At 46.3% G+C, this 22,259-nt stretch overlaps 1 protein-coding gene across 1 annotated transcript in view; it reads right to left on the bottom strand.

Moving 5' to 3' along the window:
• SYT4 (synaptotagmin 4) overlaps positions 1-22,259 on the bottom strand; it is a 66,970-nt gene that overhangs the window by 44,024 nt on the left and 687 nt on the right. Inside the window, exons 2-3 of the mRNA XM_069747169.1 lie at positions 12,506-13,317; positions 7,239-7,359 (exon numbers count right to left, since the gene is read on the bottom strand). Of these exons, the coding sequence (XP_069603270.1) occupies positions 7,239-7,359; positions 12,506-13,317 (933 nt within the window). The remainder of the gene's footprint in view (positions 1-7,238; positions 7,360-12,505; positions 13,318-22,259) is intronic.

The following is a 22,259-nucleotide window of genomic DNA, read 5'->3' as shown; positions in this document are numbered from 1 at the left end:
TTGTACATATGACCAGGTTTTAAATACATCAGATAGGGATTACATACATTAGTTAGGACTGCTCTGATATGGGTATACCTTGACGTTTGGTAGAGCGGCTTAATATACATTTTTTGCAAAAAACGTATCAACCAAATACCCTGTTTTTTCCATCTTTTTACTAGCACTTGCTGTCCACTGTAATTTTTTTGCAACAGTGTGTTTTTGGTTTTACTGTGCTTTTTTGTGTTTTCAATTCTCTTGGTGGTGTGAACATGTCTCTACGGGCTTGTTCACTGTGCGCGCAGCTCATGTGTTCTGGTTTCACATAATTGTTTTCTTGTGTCCACAAGACTGGGGAGGCCTCCACCCCTCTTTTTTTGAGCTGTGCGCACAAGAGCCGTTCTGTCCAGCGTGTCCACATGGACATTCCTTTTCTGAATCCTGCTCATACAGGTACTGTACATATGACCAGGTTTTAAATACATCAGATAGGGATTACATACATTAGTTAGGACTGCTCTGATATGGGTATACCTTGACGTTTGGTAGAGCGGCTTAATATACATTTTTTGCAAAAAACGTATCAACCAAATACCCTGTTTTTTCCATCTTTTTACTAGCACTTGCTGTCCACTGTGATTTTTTTGCAACAGTGTGTTTTTGGTTTTACTGTGCTTTTTTGTGTTTTCAAGTCTCTTGGTGGTGTGAACATGTCTCTACGGGCTTGTTCACTGTGCGCGCAGCTCATGTGTTCTGGTTTCACATATCTCTCCTATAGTATATACCATTAGAGCCCCCACACAGCCCCTATTTACAGTATGAGCCCCTGTCTTGCTCAGTAGACATGACTGGAACAGCCAGAGGGCCGAATGTGACCCGCGAGTCGCAGTTTTCCCAGGTCTGCATTTAGAGAAATCTGTACCCGCTCTTCTATAGTAAACGACATATGGAAATGTCACCAACTGAGCAAATGAACCATGATTAAGGCTTTGTAGGTTTGTTATCATGGTGGAGGCGCCGCCATTTTTTTTAATGCAGAAATAAATGTGAAGTTTTAAATCCACAACTTGTGTCATCGCTGGAGGAGTTCCTTCCTTTCTATCCCAACTGAGCAAATCAGCCCTGCTCCGTCTGACAAATATCATCTCCTGGGTACGGCATGAAATACAGCTCTGTCTGCACTAATCGGGTGAAGGGATCCAAAAGAACCATTTTACATTTTTCTTGGGTAATGTAGAACCACATTGCTCCTGTCATTTTAACAACATATATGCACAAATTAATAATAAAAAAATATGATAAACTTTGTAGCACAACTTTAGGAGAGAATTATGCTACTTTCTCCATTTGTGAGCCACTTCTTCCCTTCCACTTGACATAGTAAATGCTTAAAATACATGATCAGAACCGCACACTGCAATCATGCTGAGAGCAATCGTTAGCTAAATCAAACAGTAATAACCCCCTTAATGAAGAAGTAATGGTTTGCATAGTAGGGAGGTATCAGCCTCTAAAGGGGTGTGGTGATTTTCTTTCTTCAGTAGCCCACCGCTTCCCACCGCTTCCTGGCCTCCTGAAGACTAAGGCTATATTCACACTTAGCGGTTTTTACCGCGGAACCGCCGCGATTTTGATGCTGCGGGTCCGCAGCAGTTTCCATAGCGTTTACAGTAACATGTAAACCCTATGGAAACCGCAAACCGCTGTACACATGCTGCGGGAAAAACCGCGCGGGAACGCAGCGGTTTACAACCCGCAGCATGTCACTTCTTTGTGCAGAATCGCTGCGATTCTGCACCCATAGGAATACATTGAACCGCTTACTTCCCGCATGGGGCTGTGCCCACGTTGCGGGAAGTAAGCGGATAATGTGCGGGTGGTACCCGGGGTGGAGGAGAGGAGACTCTCCTCCAGGCCCTGGGAACCATATTTGGGGTTAAAAAATAAAAAATCTGGTTATACTCACCCTCTGATGTCCGGAGCTCCTGGGCGCTGCACGCGGCCGTCCGGTCAGAGTTGCTGTGAAACCAGGACCTGCGGTGACGTCGCGGTCACATGACCGTGACGTCACGAAGGGTCCTTCTCCCACAGCATCTTTGGAACCGGACCGCCGGGTGCAGCGCCCAGGAGATCCGGACATCAGAGGGTGAGTATAACCAATTTTTATTATTTTTAACATTACTATTGATGCTGCATATTGCTGCATATGCAGCATCAATAGTATAGGCGGAAACCCGCAGCGGAAAACGCGGAACAAACCGCGATAAATCTGCAGGGAGAACCGCAGTTGTTTTGCCCTGCAGATTTATCAAATCCGCTGCGGGAGAACACGCAGGGACCCGACGCAAGGTGTGAACATAGCCTAATAGTTCACACCATCGGTCTCTGGTCTGGACCGTGGGTCCTCAAATGGCGCAGTCAACTTTGCCTCTGCAGCATCACGAACGGACATTGGATCCAACCAGCTTCAGAGCAGCGCTTACAAACTGTTTCCCAAACAGCTTGTATGCGCTTTTGCCTATGAAGCAGCAAACTATAGAATTAAAAATCCATTTGTTCTGGAAAATTGATTTTTTTTTATAAAAAGTAAATTGCAAAGTTGTTTGTTTTTAAAGGCCCTTTGAAAGTTTAACAATTAATCAATAGAAGACGACTCCTTTCCATCAGGAAAAGTGATCGACATCTCCACCTAATGGCCAATTGTGGGGAATTTTATTTTATGTACTTACCTTGTAATGTCTTCACATCCTGTTCCGTCCTGATGTTTCTGGATCCCAGAATTCCAAGCGGAGGAAGTTCACCGACCTCCATATTTGGACACCCAAGTGATGGGTGTCTCAATATGGAAACTGCTGGTGGTACCAGCCTCTTGCGCAGTACCACCAGTGGAACACCCTCGCACCACACACACTGTATACGCCATACACACAACACACACATATACACTGTATACACCGTACTCACCACACACTGTATACGCCAAACGCACCACACACACACACTGTATACGCCTTACGCAGCCTCCTGCGCAGTACCACCAGCAGAACACCGTCGCACCACACACATACACACTATATATGCCATATGCACCGCACACACTGTATATGCACCACACACACACACTATATGCACTGTACACACCACACACACTGTATATGCCATACGCAGCCTCTTGCGCAGTACCACCAGCAGAACACCGTCGCACCACACACACACACACACACTATATGCCATACGCACCGCACACACTGTATATGCACCACACACACACACACTAAATGCACTGTACACACCACACACACACTGTATACGCCGTACGCACCACACACACACACACACACACACACACATACTATATGCCATACACACCACACACACACACACTGTATATGCCGTATGCACCACACACACACACTGTATATGCCGTACGCAGTCTCTTGCGCTGTACCACCAGTGGAACACCGTCACACCACACACATAAACACTCTATATGCTGTACGCACCTCACACACACTGTATACACCGTATGCACCACACACACAATGTATACTCCGTACACAGCCTCTTGCACGGTACCACCAGCGGAACACAATCACACCACACACACACTGTATGCCATAAGCATGACACACACACACACTGTATACACCATACGCACCACACACACACTGTATATGCCATATGCACCACACACACACACTGTATACGCCATACGCACCACACACACACACTGTATACGCCGTACACAGCCTCTTACACAGTACCACCAGCGGAACACCTTCGCGAACACGCCGCGACCGGGATCAGCCGAATGATTCACTGACCGCTGCCATCTTTGTACAGGAGGAACGCATGCGTAGTTTTAATGTGACCGCCACTATCTGTCTACACAAATATGGCGGCGGTCTGATTTACTGCGCCTGCGAGAATTATGCCCAGGTGCAGTGAATCATTCGGCTGATCCCGGCGGCAGATGCGCGACATGTCTACAGGCAGAGGAAGCCGGTCACATTAAAGGGGTTTTGCCACGAACAAAAGTTCATTTTAAAAATTGTCTGTGTCTGACCGTGTACGGAGCATATCACATCTCCAGGGCAGGGGAGGAAGCAAAAGACAATACTGTCATTACAGCAGGGGATCACAGAGGATTCATTTTGTGAGGTAAAATATTTCACTGACAATATTTTAGGTCACAAAATGAATCCACTGTGATCTCCTGTTGTAATGTCAGTATTGTCTTTTGCTTCCTCCCCTGCCCAGGAGATATGGTATGTTCTGTACACGGTCAGACACAGACAATTTTAAAAATGAATTTTCGTTCGTGGGAAAACCCCTTTAAAAAGCAAATATCAACGCCAACATGGCTCCTCCTAAAAAGTACGCCCATGACAAGGGGATAGCACATATGGTAGACAGGTCAAAGAAGAGAGCACAGACGGGAGAAGTCAGCACATGGGGAAAGAGAGAGTGGATAGGTGGGTGAGCACATGGGGGGGAGAGATTCTCAAAGCTGCAAAGCCTGCCCCCATCGTGACATTACCGCCCTCCCGATGCCATAGCATTGGGCCTCCATCTAGTATAATAATAAAATAATAACAATAGAAATAATAATAACAATAATAACAATAATAAATGCATCCTATTATACATTTGTGAACCATCACCGATATAATTTGTTACATTTTACACATATTGAATGATTTCCAACCATATAACATTGAAATGTTTCCAGACTTAAATCTTTAACCATTTATCCACTTACTATCCCAATAAGTGGGATTAATCTAATATATAAAGCTGAATGTGTGTGTGTATGTGTGTATGTATGTCCGGGATTGGCATCTGCACCGTCGCAGCTACAGCCACAAAATTTTGCACAGTCACACGTCTGGACCCCGAGAGCGTCATAGGCTATGTTGTGAGGCGAAATGTTAACCCCGCGAATTCCAATTCACCAAACAATTTTGCCCCTATCTACATAATGGGGAAAAAAGTGAAAGGAAAAGTGTTGGAGGCGTCGCAGCTACAGCCACAAAATTTTGCACAGTCACACGACTGGACCCCGAGAGCGTCATAGGCTACGTTGTGAGGTGAAATTTTAACCCTGCGCTTTCCAATTCACCAAACAATTTTTGCCCCTATCTACATAATGGGGAAAAGTGAAAGGAAAAGTGTTGGAGGCAAATTGACAGCTGCCAGATGTGAACAAGGGGGACTTAAAGAATGAGAGCGATGGCGCCAAAGAATATATACCATACAGTTGCTAAGGTGGGGCCCCGACATGGGATACTCACCACACACGGGGATATGAACACACACACAAAATGCGCCACACACTACCACGTGCTTGAACACATATACCACCCTCAGCACACATTTCACCACACATACACCAACCTCGCCACATAAAAGTCGAAACACAAAACTCGCCGCTCAAAACTCACCACGTGCAAAACTCGCCACATGCAAAAACTAGGCTCACGCAAAACTCGCCACAAGTGCAAAACTCACCTCATGGAAAACTCGCCACACGCAAAACTTGCACACGCGGAAAAATTGCCACATGCACAAAAGTTGCATCAAATTCAAAGGTTGCCTCACACAAAACTTGCACATACTCAAAAGGCACCACACATAAAACTCGCCACGCGCAAAACTCGCCATGCGCAAAACTTGCTGCACACAACTTGCTACACTAACCTGTCACATGCAACTCGACACACAAAAAGTTGCTACACGCATGTTGCCACACAAAACTCATCTTACAAAAGTCGCTACATGCATGTCGCCACACACAACTCAACACACACAACTTGACAAACGAAACTCGCCCTAAAACACACACAAGTCTGGTATTATCCTTCAAAAATAAAAATCTGATTAATAAGCAGACAAACTACAAGAGTAACAAATGTACCATATAGGAAATACGGCAGCTGTCAGTCACACGACCTGTCTATTATGTGTATGTGTGAGCTAATATATACTGCCAGGGGGAGGGCTTCCTGTTGGCTGAGGATTTATCAGGCTGCCAATTTATCTTACAAATACTGAGGTAAAAATACTGAGCAAATAACGTGTGAACGAGGTCTAATACAGGAGGAGACGACACACAGGTATATACTATATACAGGGGAGATGACACACAGATATATACTATATACAGGAGAGATGACACACAGGTATATACTATATAGAGGAGGAGATGACATACAGGTACATACTATATACAGGAGGAGATGACATACAGGTATATACCATATACAGGAGGAGATGACACACAGGTATATACTATATACAGGAGCAGATGACCTACAGGTATATACTATATATAGAAGGAGATGACATACAGGTATATTCTATATATAGAAGGAGATGACATACAGGTATATACTATATATAGGAGGAGATGACATACAGGTATATACTATATACAGGGAAGATGACACACAGCAGGTATATACTATATACAGGGGAGATGACATACAGTATATACTATATACAGGAGATGACATACAGGTGTATACTATATATAAGGGAGATGACAAACATGTATATACTGAGGTGAAAATGAGAGGTGTGAGGTGAAAATGAAAAGGTGTGAGTGCAAAATGAGAGGAGTGAGAGAAAATAGTGTTGTGATCGGAAAATGACAGATGTGAGGTCGAAATGACAAGTGTTAAGGGGGAATGAGAGGTGTGAGGGAGAAAATGAGAGATGTGATGGGAAAATAAGAGAAATGAGGTGCTATAACTAACCACAGATATTTACTATGCCCAGGCAACGCCGGGCTCTTCAGCTAGTGGAATATAAAGTTTGTTAATTGCTCTAACATTCAATGAGACACAAAAAATATTCGTAACGCCTACAGAAATCATAGAGACACCCAAAATCAAACTTGGTCCCAATACGCCACCAAATGTCGTATAATTTTGTTTTAATTAAATATTGATCATGATTTTATGCTATATATTCAGATACATTTTTAGGTCTTTATAACCATGCAAACTTTGCAAAGTCAGAGTAAAAATAAAAAATAAATACTCCCTGAAGCCAACACTAGGGGGAGCTCAAGGCTCAAGGCTTATTGATTCAGCAGGTATACAGTATAACAGAAGTTTAAATGTCTATGAGCGCCACCTAGTGGCAGTGATCAGCTAATGATATGATTGAAGTGAAGCAGGCAGAACAGCATCCATGCATGACAAATATAGAATATAGGAAGTTGTTATAATCATATTGTTTTTCTACCGCACCTGATAGTCCTGATATGTCGGCTTTTGGTAGGTGACGCGCCTTCAGCACCACCACCGTTAACGTGTTGGTAGTTGACTGGTAACACAGTGAGATCAGCAATTCGCCGCGTCCTGACGACTTCTAAAAGTCAATACGAGACATTCATTATTAAAGGCTGTGACGCATAATAATGAGCAAATATTTTACAAATGATTTACATGCTAATATGGTAACAAATGTTGCGCTAACACTTCAGGCTCCAATTCTTTTCATTTTTAGGTGAATATTTATTAGTAAAGGTACATACATGTGCAATAATAAGTAACACGCCGTCATGGGTCTCACAGCACCATCTGACAATTCTGCAAAAAATGCCAAATGGACCGGTCTGACATAAGAAGGTACAGTGGGGGGTCATTATTAAAAAGAGGATCATTATCAAAAGGAGACACAAAGAGAGTGGATGACATTATTTAAAGGAGACTCAATGGGAATTATTATGAGAAGGTACAATGGGGGTCATTATTACAAGGAGGTATAGGGAGTTATTAATATTAATATAGCAGTTTTAAGAGGTCACATGGAGACATTATTTAGGTGGCACAGAGGGGCATTATTATTACTGTCCAGGGCACTTTTTATAGTGCGTTAAACGGACTGCGTTAACGCAAGTGCCAAAATTCGATCGCGCTAGCGCTGACGGACCCAGAAATGCTGCTGCCCGCGTCCGAAGGTCGGTCACTCAATGACGGCACATCGCTAGCGCGCGCCCATTTTGGCATGTGTGGTGTAACGCAGTCCTTCTAACGGACAGCTAAAACGTAATGTGAACCCAGCCTTATAGATGGAAGAAGTGGTCATGATGATCTGGGCCGAATGAGAAAGAAAAGGAAAGTGATGGACTATGATCAGTGAGATCTCTACCATGACAGGATTGATGTATGGTGGTAATACCGGTCTAAGTTTACGATCAGTATGGGGCTAATATCAGAACTGTTTTTGCTGGTTATATTTGGTTACTGTCTGGCGGTATTATTTATAAACTATATTACAGTACAGGTTCTAATATTGGTCTTTTTACAATCATATTGGTAATGATTAGTATGGTGACATTATTCGTTGGTAATGTTGTGGTATTATGTGGTCATAGTGTTTCGATATTATTTAACCATATATATTATTGGTACTTTTGGTCTTGAAGTAAATCTTGATTTCCTCCATTGTCAGGCGGGTGACATTTGTAATAGAGACCCCCATCTGGCGGAGCGTGTGTGGGGGCATGCATAGATAAGAGAAAATGCCAATTCTCTGCTTCTTCTGTTTAAAACTCTATTCTTTATTAATCTTCAGGCAACATGAAAAACATCACAAATGCATGTAAAGTAGCTGACGCGTTTCGGACGGTGCACGTTCTTACAGAATGCATTGGCCTGGGTACAAGTGCTGGAGCTGGATTTCATTTCCAGTCAGACCCTGCAGAGCTCCTTCTATTTTTACACCTGCTTCCACCTATTTTCGGTTAGGATTCTTCTGCAGAGGTCATTGTAGTCTGTTCCTGTGGAGCCCAGTTCTCCTGGGAGGGAGCATATCTATTAATCTTGTTTTCTCCTAGCAGACAACCAGCTTCCCTGCAGACACCTGGTGGTTGAATGAGCAGCCACCTCCCTGCAGGTTTCTGCACAGAATGGAAGATGGGCAGAAACGATTGAGGTGGGCATCCACATACTTGGAGGGTTCTAGAGATGATTGAGATGGGCAGCCACTTCCCTCTACGTTTTTTGCGGAATGATTGAGATGGGCAGCCACTTCCCTGTACGTTTTTTGGGGAATGATTGAGATGGGCATCCACTTCCCTGTTCGTTTTTTGGGGAATGATTGAGGTGGGCAGCCAATTCCCTGTACGTTTTTTGGGAATGATTGAGATGGGCAGCCACTTCCCTGTACGTTTTTTGGGGAATGATTGAGGTGGGCATCCACTTCCCTGTATGTTTTTTGGGGAATGACTGAGGTGGGCAGCCACTTCCCTGTACGTTTTTTGGGGAATAATTGAGGTGGGCAGCCACTTCCCTGTACGTTTTTTGGGAATGATTGAGATGGGCATCCACTTCCCTGTACGTTTTTTGCGGAATGATTGAGGTGGGCATCCACTTCCCTGTATGTTTTTTGGGGAATGACTGTGGTGGGCAGCCACTTCCCTGTACGTTTTTTGGGGAATAATTGAGGTGGGCAGCCACTTCCCTGTACGTTTTTTGGGAATGATTGAGGTGGGCATCCACTTCCCTGTACGTTTTTTGGGGAATGATTGAGGTGGGCATCCACTTCCCGGTACGTTTTTTGGGAAATGATTGAGGTGGGCATCCACTTCCCTATACGTTTTTTGGGGAATGATTGAGGTGGGCAGCCACTTCCCTGTACGTTTTTTGGGGAATGATTGAGGTGGGCATCCACTTCCCTGTACGTTTTTTGGGGAATGATTGAGGTAGGCATCCACTTCCCTGCAACGTTTTGGGAAATGATTGTAGTGAGTAGCCACTTTACTGTAAGTTTTGGGGAATAATTGAGATGGGCAACCACTTTTTTTCACCTTTTTGGGAATAATTGAGATGGGCAGCCACTTCCCTGCAAATTTTTTAGGGAATGATTGAGGTCGGTAGCCACTTTGTTGCAGGTTTTTTAGGAGTGATTGAGGAGGGCAACCACTTCTTTGCACTTTTTTTCGGAATAATTGAGGTGTCCAGCCACTTCCTTGCAAGTGTTTGTGGAATAATTGAGGTGAGCAACCACTTCCTTCCAAGTTTTGGGGATGATTGAGTTGGGTAGCAGCTTCCCTGCAGGTTTTTGTGAATGATTGAGATGGGCAGCCACTTCACTGCAGGTTTTAAGGATGACTGAGGTGGGCAGCCACTTCAATGCAGGTTTTAAGGATGACTGAGGTGGGCAGCCACTTCACTACAGGTTTTAAGGATGACTGAGGTGGGCAGCCACTTCAATGCAGGTTTTGGGAATGATTGAGATGAGCAGCCACATCCCTGCAAGTTTTTGGAGAATAATTGAGGTGGGCAACCATTTCCTGCAAGTTCTGGGGATGATTGAGGTGGGTAGTTGCTGCCCTGCAAGATTTTGGGAATGATTGAGATGGGCAGACACTTCCCGATATGTTTTTGTGAGTAATTGAGGTGGGGAGCCACTTCCCTGTACATTGTTTTGGAATAACTGAGGTAGGCAACCACTTCCCTGCAAGTTTTGTGGAAGAATGAGGTGGGCAGCCACTTTTTTTTTAACGTTTTTGGGAATAATTGAGGTTGGCAATTACTTCTCTGCAAGTTTTTGGGAATTATTGACATGGGGAGTAACTTCCTTTCAAATTTTTGGGGAATGGTTGAAGTGGGCAACCACTTCCCTGCAAGTTTTGGGGGTGATTGAGGTGAGAAGCCTCTTTTTTGCACGTTTGTGGGAATAAATGAGGTGGGCAACCACTTCTTTGCATGTTTTTCAGAATAATTGAGGTGGGCAGCCACTTCCCTGCAAGTTTTGGGAATGATTGAGGCGGGCAGCCACTTATCTGCAAGTTTTGGGGGAATGAATGAGGTGGCCAGCTACTTCCCTGCAAGTTTTAGGAATGATTGAGGTGGCCAGCTACTTCCCTACACGTTTTAGGGTATGTGCACACGTCTTGCAGAAATTTTCCTGACAAAAACCGGACATTTCTGCCAGAAATCCGCATGCGTTTTTTTCACGTTTTTTCATGCGTTTTTGACGCGTTTACTTTTCACGTGTTTTTGACCCATTTTTGGTGCGTTTTTTTGTGCGTTTTTTCCCAAATGCATAGAATAGCGGGAAAAACGCTGCTTTTTTTTACCGTGATGCGATTTTTTTGCGGAAAAAAAACGCATCACGTGCACAAAACATGCAGAATGCATTCTTAATGATATGATGCATAATGCATGTGTTTTTAATGAGTTTTTATAGCGTTTTTACCGCAAAAAAAACCTGAACGTGTGCACATAGCCTTAGGGATGATTGAGGCGGACAGCCACTTCCTTGCAAGTTTTTGGGAATGAGTGAGGTAGCCATCCACATACAAGTTTCTGGAAATTACCTTTGTACATATTTCTGGAAATGATTGTTAGTGGGCAGCCTCTTTCCTGCAGCTTTTTAAAGTTAACAAAGCTCCCTGCTCCGGAAAGTGCACTACGCTTTTCCCCAGGAAAAATAACTTTTATGGGATCCTCTATTTTTCCCTTGTCATCTAAGTAGATCAAATATTGCATTGTCACCGCTGAGGATACAAGTCATATAATAGTCAGAAATAATATTATTCCCATGTAAACTCATATCACAGGTTATTCCGAAAAGACACTTGAAAGTACAGACGCCCTACATGGCACAAATATCTGCAGACTTAGTATCACAAAATAATTTTTTTTCAAAGTTGGTCATTATGCTCAAATCATCTCAATATAATCTTCCCCCCTTGGTTTTAAGCTAGAAGTCTACAGTCACTCTATGTGACCGCAGACTTGCGAATCCTCACATCACGCACACTGTGCGCTATGAGAATTCTCCGATGCCGGTGCCGCGAGCAGCGGTCACATGATTGAAAATTTGTGATTTGCATAGATGTGGTCAAATGCCGAATAGACTGTGGTCAGAAGTGTGCAAATCACATGCGTACAGCGACATGACTGCCCACTCCTGGTGCCGACACATATCTGTCTTTTATGCTTTCTTAATGGGAAGCTGTCAACAGAAAAAACCTTATAGAATAAATCAGGTTTTTGTGTTAAATATATTCTTTAATTATTTTTTTAAAAAAAAAGAAAGTAAGAGTCTAAAAAACCTCAGTGACCATTGAGAAAAATGCAAGATAATTTTTTTTATCTTTAATGCAGAAAAAAAAAGTGTAAATATATTATATATTTCTGCATTAAAGATAAAATAAATAATTCTGCATTTTTGACGATGGTCACTGAGGCTTTTTTAGACTCTTTAAAAAAAATAAAATAAATAACACATTTACATGGACAGAAAAGTCAGACCATAAAAATTTCAAAATTACTCTTTTTAATTTTTTTCTTATTTTTTTAAATAAATTTAACACAAAAACATTATTCAAACAATAGGTCATTGATGAGATCTTCACACTTGGTCCGTCAACTGTTAAGGAGCTAATTACAGTATGGAGCTGGCACGATGTAATTAGAGACAAAATTGCCAAAAAAAAACCTCAAGCAGATCAATAAACTAAAAACGTGACGTTAATGGATGTAATAATTTAGATCCTTACCCTGATGTTCCTCTTGTTGATCTCCCTGTTCATCAACACTCTTCCATCGGAAAGCTCAATCCCAGAGAGAGGGAAGTGGACCTCTCCAATGACGTCATCTCTGGAGAACCTGTCGAAGCTCAAGATGATGAAGTGGAGGACTAGATCTTGCACCTGGCTGTAAGGGATTCCATAAAACGTAAAGGTCTCATCAAAGGCTGGGTCAAGGGTTTTCCGTAGGACTCTTGTCTTCACCTTGTGCTTCTTCTCTGGAAGGATGGTCATTTTAATGTAAGGATCAGAAGTCATTGACTGTTCGTCCATGGCCGGAAGAGATCTGGCTTCCTTGATGTTCACCACGAAAGCCTTCTTCTCAAAGTTATACTCTAAGGAGAAAAACAGGCTTCCCAGCTTATCTGGCTTCTCCGCAGACGACAGGGACGAGATAGAGTTGATACTCTCGGGAGATACAGAACTCTTGTCTTTTTCTTGTAATGGAGGCTGCGAAAAGTCCTCCAGATCTGGAGAACTCCTGACTTTATTGGCTTTGGGAAAATTGCCGTTCAAGTCTCTATTCTCCAGGTCGAGGTGAAGCGACGTCTTTGATATATGCGACTTGGGCGATAATTCAGTCTTTTCGTCGGCCCCGAATTTCTTTTTGCTGTTCAGATTTTCAGGGTATATGTCGACACCTTTCAACACGTGGACAAATTTGTAAGGAGGAGTTTTGTTGGATTTGGCGGATTTGCGTTGGCAACAGATCCAGGAGAAAAGGGAGACTGTAAACACCAGGCCAAACGCGCCTATGAGGCCAACCATCGTGGGGATTTCGGCTGTAAAAATAAACATATAAAAATCAACAAATTAACCCAAAAAGCAAAAAAAAAAACCCTGTAACATTAACGTTAATATAGAGGAATACACACATTTCATTTCAATGGCGGTAAACTAGATGATATGCGCCACCTGCTGGTGACTTGTGGTATTACAATACATTTTTTAATGGTTATGTAGTAGAGCTGAGTATGTCATGTGCTGCTTCCTTTAAGATACAGATTTAATTCTACTACACAACTACTTACATCTGTTATTGGTTTGATGCTACACATAACATAATGATAAAAACATCCACGATTCAGATAAGATTGTATTCTTAACATAAAGACAATCCAAAGTCAATAACAAAAATTATCACTTTATGCAAGAAAAACAAGAAAGATCACAATGTAAGGAAGTGTCACAATTCACAATCCCTTATAAAAGATCGAGGACTTTAAACACCTAAATCAAGGGTGAAACCAACTCCAGATTTTATATTGTCATATCTTGCAATAAACATATAAAGAAAAAATAGAGTAGTGTCTGTCAGCCGGCTCAGAGATTTATAGATTTTATATGTTTCTATGGTTATCAAGGGGGAAGAGTAGATGGCAAAATCTGCTGAACCACAACTACGAGTACAGAGGAAGAAATAGTGAGCGTCTCCACCTCACTCACTTACGCAGCGCACCAGCGCTGACAGCGTGAACCACAATGGCCGCAGTACGCAAATAGCGAGGAGCAGCGAGACGCGGGGTGTGAATAACAGTGCACAGGAGCTGGCTGCATTTATCTGGCAATATAAAGGCGTTTTCTCAGGCAATTAGCAAAACGTTCCATGAAAATCTATCTAATATCTGTCCAGCCTGTTAAACCGAGATATGGGTGGGGAGGAGAGTGGTAACAATGATAATGACTAATGGATTCTACTCCATATACATAAATAAGATAGCGAAGAAACTGTCATTTTACAGCACTCTATGTTATCTATCCATCATTCCACCCAACCATCTGTCCTTACTGTATCTATCCATCCATTTATGAATCAATCTATTATCTATCTATTATCTATTTATATATCTAACCTCATATCTATTATCTATCTATCTATTACATATATTATCTATCATCTATCTATCATCTATGCTTCTATTACCTATCTATCATCTATCTATCTATCTATCTACATTCATATGCATTCAAAAAAGAGGGCAGCACTCCATATTCTGTGAGATAACGTGTAGGTGTTTATTCATGCCCACATCTCCTTGCAACGTTTCGGCTCCAAATGAGCCTTTCTCTCAGGCTTGAGAAAGGCTCATTTGGAGCCGAAACATTGCAAGGAGATGTGGGCATGAATAAACACCTACACGTTATCTCACAGAATATGGAGTGCTGCCCTCTTTTTTGAATGCATATGGACTGGTAACAACCGGTGGACGGGTTGTCTGGGCTTTGCACCCGAAGATAAGTATAGGATTTGTTCTGTTCCATTTTTTCTATTATATCTATCTATCTATCTATCTATCTATCTATCTATCTATCTATCTATCTATCTATCTATCTATCCATCTATCTATCTATAATCCATCCATTGCACTGGATGCCTTTCCCCAATAGTGTCAGCAGTTGTAGTGACCCTGGGGCAGTACAGCCCACTCCTACACAGACCTTATCTGGCACAGAGGGAGCCGATCTTGAGCACTGAGGAGGGACAGCTGTGAGATCTGGAGCTCTGAGGAGGGGCACCTGTGAGATCTGGAGCTCTGAGGAGGGGCAGCTGTGAGATCTGGAGCTCTGAGGATGGGCAGCTGTGAGATCTGGAGCTCTGAGGAGGGGCACCTGTGAGATCTGGAGCTCTGAGGAGGGGCACCTGTGAGATCTGGAGCTCTGAGGAGGGGCAGCTGTGAGATCTGGAGCTCTGAGGAGGGGCAGCTGTGAGATCTGGAGCTCTGAGGAGGGGCAGCTGTGAGATCTGGAGCTCTGAGGAGGGGCAGCTGTGAGATCTGGAGCTCTGAGGAGGGGCAGCTGTGAGATCTGGAGCTCTGAGGAGGGGCAGCTGTGAGATCTGGAGCTCTGAGGAGGGGCAGCTGTGAGATCTGGGGCTCTGAGGAGGGGCAGCTGTGAGATCTGGAGCTCTGAGGAGGGGCAGCTGTGAGATCTGGAGCTCTGAGGAGGGGCAGCTGTGAGATCTGGAGCTCTGAGGAGGGGCAGCTGTGAGATCTGGAGCTCTGAGGAGGGGCAGCTGTGAGATCTGGAGCTCTGAGGAGGGGCAGCTGTGAGATCTGGAGCTCTGAGGAGGGGCAGCTGTGAGATCTGGAGCTCTGAGGAGGGCAGCTGTGAGATCTGGAGCTCTGAGGAGGGGCAGCTGTGAGATCTGGAGCTCTGAGGAGGGGCAGCTGTGAGATCTGGAGCTCTGAAGAGGGGCAGCTGTGAGATCTGGAGCTCTGAGGAGGGGCAGCTGTGAGATCTGGAGCTCTGAGGAGGGGCAGCTGTGAGATCTGGAGCTCTGAGGAGGGGCAGCTGTGAGATCTGGAGCTCTGAGGAGGGGCAGCTGTGAGATCTGGAGCTCTGAGGAGGGGCAGCTGTGAGATCTGGAGCTCTGAGGAGGGGCAGCTGTGAGATCTGGAGCTCTGAGGAGGGGCAGCTGTGAGATCTGGAGCTCTGAGGAGGGGCAGCTGTGAGATCTGGAGCTCTGAGGAGGGGCAGCTGTGAGATCTGGAGCTCTGAGGAGGGGCAGCTGTGAGATCTGGGGCTCTGAGGAGGGGCAGCTGTGAGATCTGGAGCTCTGAGGAGGGGCAGCTGTGAGATCTGGAGCTGTGAGGAGGGGCAGCTGTGAGATCTGGGGCTCTGAGGAGGGGCAGCTGTGAGATCTGGAGCTCTGAGGAGGGGCAGCTGTGAGATCTGGAGCTCTGAGGAGGGGCAGCTGTGAGATCTGGAGCTCTGAGGAGGGGCAGCTGTGAGATCTGGAGCTCTGAGGAGGGGCAGCTGTGAGATCTGGGGCTCTGAGGATTGGCAGCTGTGAGATCTGGAGCTCTGAGGAGGGGCAGCTGTGAGATCTGGAGCTCTGAGGAGAGGCAGCTGTGAGATCTGGGGCTCTGAGGAGGGGCAGCTGTGAGATCTGGAGCTCTGAGGAGGGGCAGCTGTGAGATCTGGAGCTCTGAGGAGGGGCAGCTGTGAGATCTGGAGCTCTGAGGAGGGGCAGCTGTGAGATCTGGAGCTCTGAGGAGGGGCAGCTGTGAGATCTGGAGCTCTGAGGAGGGGCAGCTGTGAGATCTGGAGCTCTGAGGAGGGGCAGCTGTGAGATCTGGAGCTCTGAGGAGGGGCAGCTGTGAGATCTGGAGCTCTGAGGAGGGGCAGCTGTGTGATCTGGAGCTGTGAGGAGGGGCAGCTGTGAGATTTCGAGCTCTGAGGAGAGGCAGCTGTGAGATCTGGAGCTCTGAGGAGAGGCAGCTGTGAGATCTGGAGCTGTGAGGAGGGGCAGCTGTGAGATCTGGAGCTCTGAGGAGGGGCAGCTGTGAGATCTGGAGCTCTGAGGAGGGGCAGCTGTGAGATTTGGAGCTCAGGGGTGGGACAGCTGTGAGATCTATCTATCTATCTATCTATCTATAATCCATCCATTGCACTGGAAGCCTTTCCCCAATAGTGTCAGCAGTTGTAGTGACCCTGGGGCAGTACAGCCCATTCCTACACAGACCTTATCTGGCACAGAGGGAGCCGATCTTGAGCACTGAGGAACGGCAGCTGTGTGATCTGGAGCTCTGAGGTGGGGCAGCTGTGAGATCTGGAGCTCTGAGGTGGGGCAGCTGTGTGATCTGGAGCTCTGAGGTGGGGCAGCTGTGAGATCTGGAGCTCAGGGGTGGGACAGCTGTGAGATCTGGAGCTCTGAGGAGGGGCAGCTGTGAGATGTGGAGCACTGAGGAGGGGCAGCTGTGAGATTTGGAGCTCTGAGGTGGGGCAGCTGTGAGATCTGGAGCTCAGGGGTGGGGCAGCTGTGCGATCTGGAGCTCTGAGGAGGGACAGCTGTAAGATCTGGAACACTGAGGAAGGGTAGCTGTGAGATCTGGAGCTCTTAGTTGGGGCAGCTGTGCGATCTGGAGCTCTGAGGTGGGGCAGCTATGAGATCTGGAGCTCTGAGGAGGGGCAGCTGTGAGATGTGGAGCACTGAGGAGGGGCAGCTGTGAGATCTGGAGCTCTGAGGAGGGGCAGCTGTGAGATCTGGAGCTCAGGGGTGGGACAGCTGTGAGATCTGGAGCTCTGAGGAGGGGCAGCTGTGAGATGTGGAGCACTGAGGAGGGGCAGCTGTGAGATTTGGAGCTCTGAGGTGGGGCAGCTGTGAGATCTGGAGCTCAGGGGTGGGGCAGCTGTGAGATCTGGAGCTCATGGGTGGGGCAGCTGTGCGATCTGGAGCTCTGAAGTGGGGCAGCAGTGAGATCTGGAGCTCAGGGGTGGGACAGCTGTGAGATCTATCTATCTATCTATCTATCTATAATCCATCCATTGCACTGGAAGCCTTTCCCCAATAGTGTCAGCAGTTGTAGTGACCCTGGGGCAGTACAGCCCATTCCTACACAGACCTTATCTGGCACAGAGGGAGCCGATCTTGAGCACTGAGGAACGGCAGCTGTGTGATCTGGAGCTCTGAGGTGGGGCAGCTGTGAGATCTGGAGCTCAGGGGTGGGACAGCTGTGAGATCTGGAGCTCTGAGGAGGGGCAGCTGTGAGATGTGGAGCACTGAGGAGGGGCAGCTGTGAGATTTGGAGCTCTGAGGTGGGGCAGCTGTGAGATCTGGAGCTCAGGGGTGGGGCAGCTGTGCGATCTGGAGCTCTGAGGAGGGACAGCTGTAAGATCTGGAACACTGAGGAAGGGTAGCTGTGAGATCTGGAGCTCTTAGTTGGGGCAGCTGTGCGATCTGGAGCTCTGAGGTGGGGCAGCTATGAGATCTGGAGCTCTGAGGAGGGGCAGCTGTGAGATGTGGAGCACTGAGGAGGGGCAGCTGTGAGATCTGGAGCTCTGAGGAGGGGCAGCTGTGAGATCTGGAGCTCAGGGGTGGGACAGCTGTGAGATCTGGAGCTCTGAGGAGGGGCAGCTGTGAGATGTGGAGCACTGAGGAGGGGCAGCTGTGAGATTTGGAGCTCTGAGGTGGGGCAGCTGTGAGATCTGGAGCTCAGGGGTGGGGCAGCTGTGAGATCTGGAGCTCATGGGTGGGGCAGCTGTGCGATCTGGAGCTCTGAAGTGGGGCAGCAGTGAGATCTGGAGCTCTGAGGAGGGGTAGCTGTGAGATCTGGAGCTCAGGGGTGGGGCAGCTGTGAGATCTGGAGCTCAGGGGTGGGGCAGCTGTGCGATCTGGAGCTCAGGGGTGGGGCAGCTGTGCGATCTGGAGCTCTGAAGTGGGGCAGCAGTGAGATCTGGAGCTCTGAGGAGGGGCAGCTGTAAGATCTGGAGCTCAGGGGTGGGGCAGCTGTGAGATCTGGAGCTCAGGGGTGGGGCAGCTGTGTGATCTGGAGCTCTGAAGTGGGGCAGCTGTGAGATGTGGAGCTCTGAGGAAGGGCAGCTTTGAGATGTGGAGCACTGAGGAGGGGTAGCTGTGAGATGTGGAGCTCTGAGGAGGGGCAGTTGTAAGATGTGGAGCACTGAGGAGGGGCAGCTGTGAGATGTGGAGCTCTGAGGAGGGGCAGTTGTGAGATGTAGAGCTCTAAGAGGGCAGCTGTGAGATGTGAAGCACTGAGGAGGGGCAGCTGTAAAATCTGGAGCACTGAGGGGCAGCTGTGAGATCTGGCACTCTTAGGTGGGGCAGCTGTGAGATCTGGAGCACTGAGGAGGGGCAGCTGTGAGATGTGAAGCACTGAGGAGGGACAGCAGTGAGATCTGGCACTCTGAGGTGGGGCAGCTGTGAGATGTGGAGCTCTGAGGAGGGGCAGTTGTGAGATGTGAAGCACTGCGGAGAGGCAGCTGTGAGATGTGGAGCTCTAAGGGGGCAGCTGTGAGATGTGAAGCACTGCGGAGGAGCAGCTGTAAGATCTGGAGCACTGAGGGTCAGCTGTGAGATCTGGCACTCTGAGGTGGGGCAGCTGTGAGATCTGGCACTCTGAGGTGGGGCAGCTGTGAGATCTGGAGCACTGAGGAGGGGCAGTTGTGAGATGTGAAGCACTGCGGAGAGGCAGCTGTGAGATGTGGAGCTCTAAGGGGGCAGCTGTGAGATGTGAAGCACTGCGGAGGAGCAGCTGTAAGATGTGGAGCACTGAGGGTCAGCTGTGAGATCTGGCACTCTGAGGTGGGGCAGCTGTGAGATCTGGAGCACTGAGGAGGGGCAGCTCTGCTCTCTGTGGTCCATGGAGGCTGGTGGTTGCATGGCTACTGGGAGCTCTACATGGTCATCAGGCTGATAATAAATATGTCCATCTTGATCCATCTGCCCAGTTATCTATATGTGGTTTAACTCTTCTCCCACAGAGGTGAGCAGGAGAGATGCAGAGTGACTGCTGAAAATTCACACAGGGTCACAGGGCGGAAATGGTGCAGATCCTACACCTGCATCACACAACATCAACCTGCATAGGAGCAGAGGGCATGTACAGGACCCTACATGTGCCAGCTCAAGTTTTAACCCTTTCATATTTCTATAAGGAAAGACTAATGCCTATGTGCTGGCTCAAACTTTAACCCCTTGGTTTCTGAATAGTTGATGGACCCAGTAAAGCATTGACTATGAGACAATGAACATCTAACAAACTTTTCCATCAGGTAGGTTATTGCACTTGTGAGCATAAATAAGAATGCCAGCCTTTACAGGTGGAGTAGGATTTAGGGTAGCATTTCACATAAAAAAGAGTGAAAAACTAAAAATCAATCTACAACTACAGTCAGTGCTCCAACCAAGATGTCTTCATAGGTAACTCGAATATATGGCTTCCCCACAACCAGAAAAGAAGCCACCCACACTTATAGGAGACGGTGTTTTCCTTTGTTCCTTTCCATGGTTTTATACACAGCGCAGTGGAGTAGCCTTTAGTGATGCTACTATCATAAAAACAGATCCTCAGCTGTTAAACTATGTAGAAAATAATGGGTTTTACTAATAGCCGGAATCCTAGTATAAGTGTATGGTGCAATGGGCATGTCTCCATCTGAAGGTGGGCGCTCCCCTTCACAGCTATCTGTACAGTAAATGTAGTGTAAAATAAAACTTAGAAATTAGAGAAATGTAAAGATAAGGTGATGTCTATTCAGACTGCAGATGCAGCAGCATTCAGTGCACCTGGATTAAAACTGGTGGCATCCATAAGACCACCAGCCTCACACCCATCCTGCCAGCCGTGATCTCATGGCAGTCATGCATTACTTCCATAAAAAGGCACATATACTGTATATCCACAATATATATATATATATATATATATATATATATATATATATTTCAGTTTGAGCCCCCTTATGCAACTCGATCACCTCTAACATCCACCTTCTCATGGACCATGTTCTTCACTCCATGGTCCCACCCTGCACCTTCCCCACCTATATCTCACAATCATATCAAATACCATCACCTACACGATACATATACAAAGACCACCTCTTTGTGATGGCCACTCCTGCATTCCTTCTACTTTCCATTTCCACCATATATTATACCTACCATACTGGTCATGTTCTTTTGTGAAGACCACCTCAAACACTTTCTATTGCAATTTTTAGGTGGTCCTCTCCAAGAGACACGAATCTATCTTAATTTGTTGAGTAACTTTGTGACAATGTTTCCTGCACTTCCCATGGACTTGCAGATGATCCGAACATCCAGCGAAAAGCTATTTATAGGTGTCCCATAATGTCTGACGTCATTGAGGCAGGATGCATTAACACTTTACACATCCAGGCGATGATGAATCATGGCTTAATGTGAGGCAGGATGAGTCTTGCCCTACAGCAATGGAGTCCACCTCACTAATAGATGGGAGTGAAAGCCAAACTTCTCTCCATTGCACACATATAAGCAATGTATTGCAAAAATGTATTAACTTGAACGTATCGGTCTGTGGGTATGAGGATGCCAGTCATCCGGCAGCCCCACACCCCATCAAGCCACGGCGTAGATAGCAATTAGAGCTTAACATGATGACTTCTCCATAACCAAGACTTCACCATAAGTAACAAGGAGTGGAACCAGCAGCTATGGAGTCTACAGCCTGAGAACATCACATGCAGCCACCACCACCACCTACTGCCCCTACAGGGATGTTCTCCATAACCAAGACTTCACCATAAGTAACAGGGAGTTGAACCAGCAGCTATGGAGTCTACAGCCTGAGAACATCACATGCAACCAACACCATCACCCACTGCCCCTACAGGGATGTTCTCCATAACCAAGACGTCTTCATAAGTAACAGGGAGTGGAACTAGCATCTATGGAATCTACAGCCTAAGAACATCACATGGAACCACCACCACCACCACTGCCCCTACAGGGATGCTCTCCATAACCAAGATTTCTCCATAAGTAACAGGGAGTGGAACCAGCAGCTATGGAGTCTACAGCCTGAGAACATCACATGCAGCCACCACCACCACCTACTGCCCCTACAGGGATGTTCTCCATAACCAAGACTTCACCATAAGTAACAGGGAGTGGAACCAGCAACTATGGAGTCTACACCCTGAGAATATCACATGCAACCAACACCATCACCCACTGCCCCTACAGGGATGTTCTCCATAACCAAGACGTCTTCATAAGTAACAGGGAGTGGAACTAGCATCTATGGAATCTACAGCCTAAGAACATCACATGGAACCAACACCATCACCCACTGCCCCTACAGGGATGGTCTCCATAATCAAGACTTCTCCATAAGTAACAGGGAGTGGAACTAGCATCTATGGAGTCTACAGCCTGAGAACATCACCGGCAACCACCACCATCACCCACTGCCCCTACAGGGATGTTCTCCATAACCAA

The sequence above is a fragment of the Ranitomeya imitator genome, chromosome 1, assembly GCF_032444005.1.
Source record: "Ranitomeya imitator isolate aRanImi1 chromosome 1, aRanImi1.pri, whole genome shotgun sequence".
In the NCBI taxonomy this organism is placed as follows: domain Eukaryota; kingdom Metazoa; phylum Chordata; class Amphibia; order Anura; family Dendrobatidae; genus Ranitomeya; species Ranitomeya imitator.
Note: the sequence above shows the minus strand (reverse complement) of the source record. Positions and strands in the feature narration are given on the sequence as shown.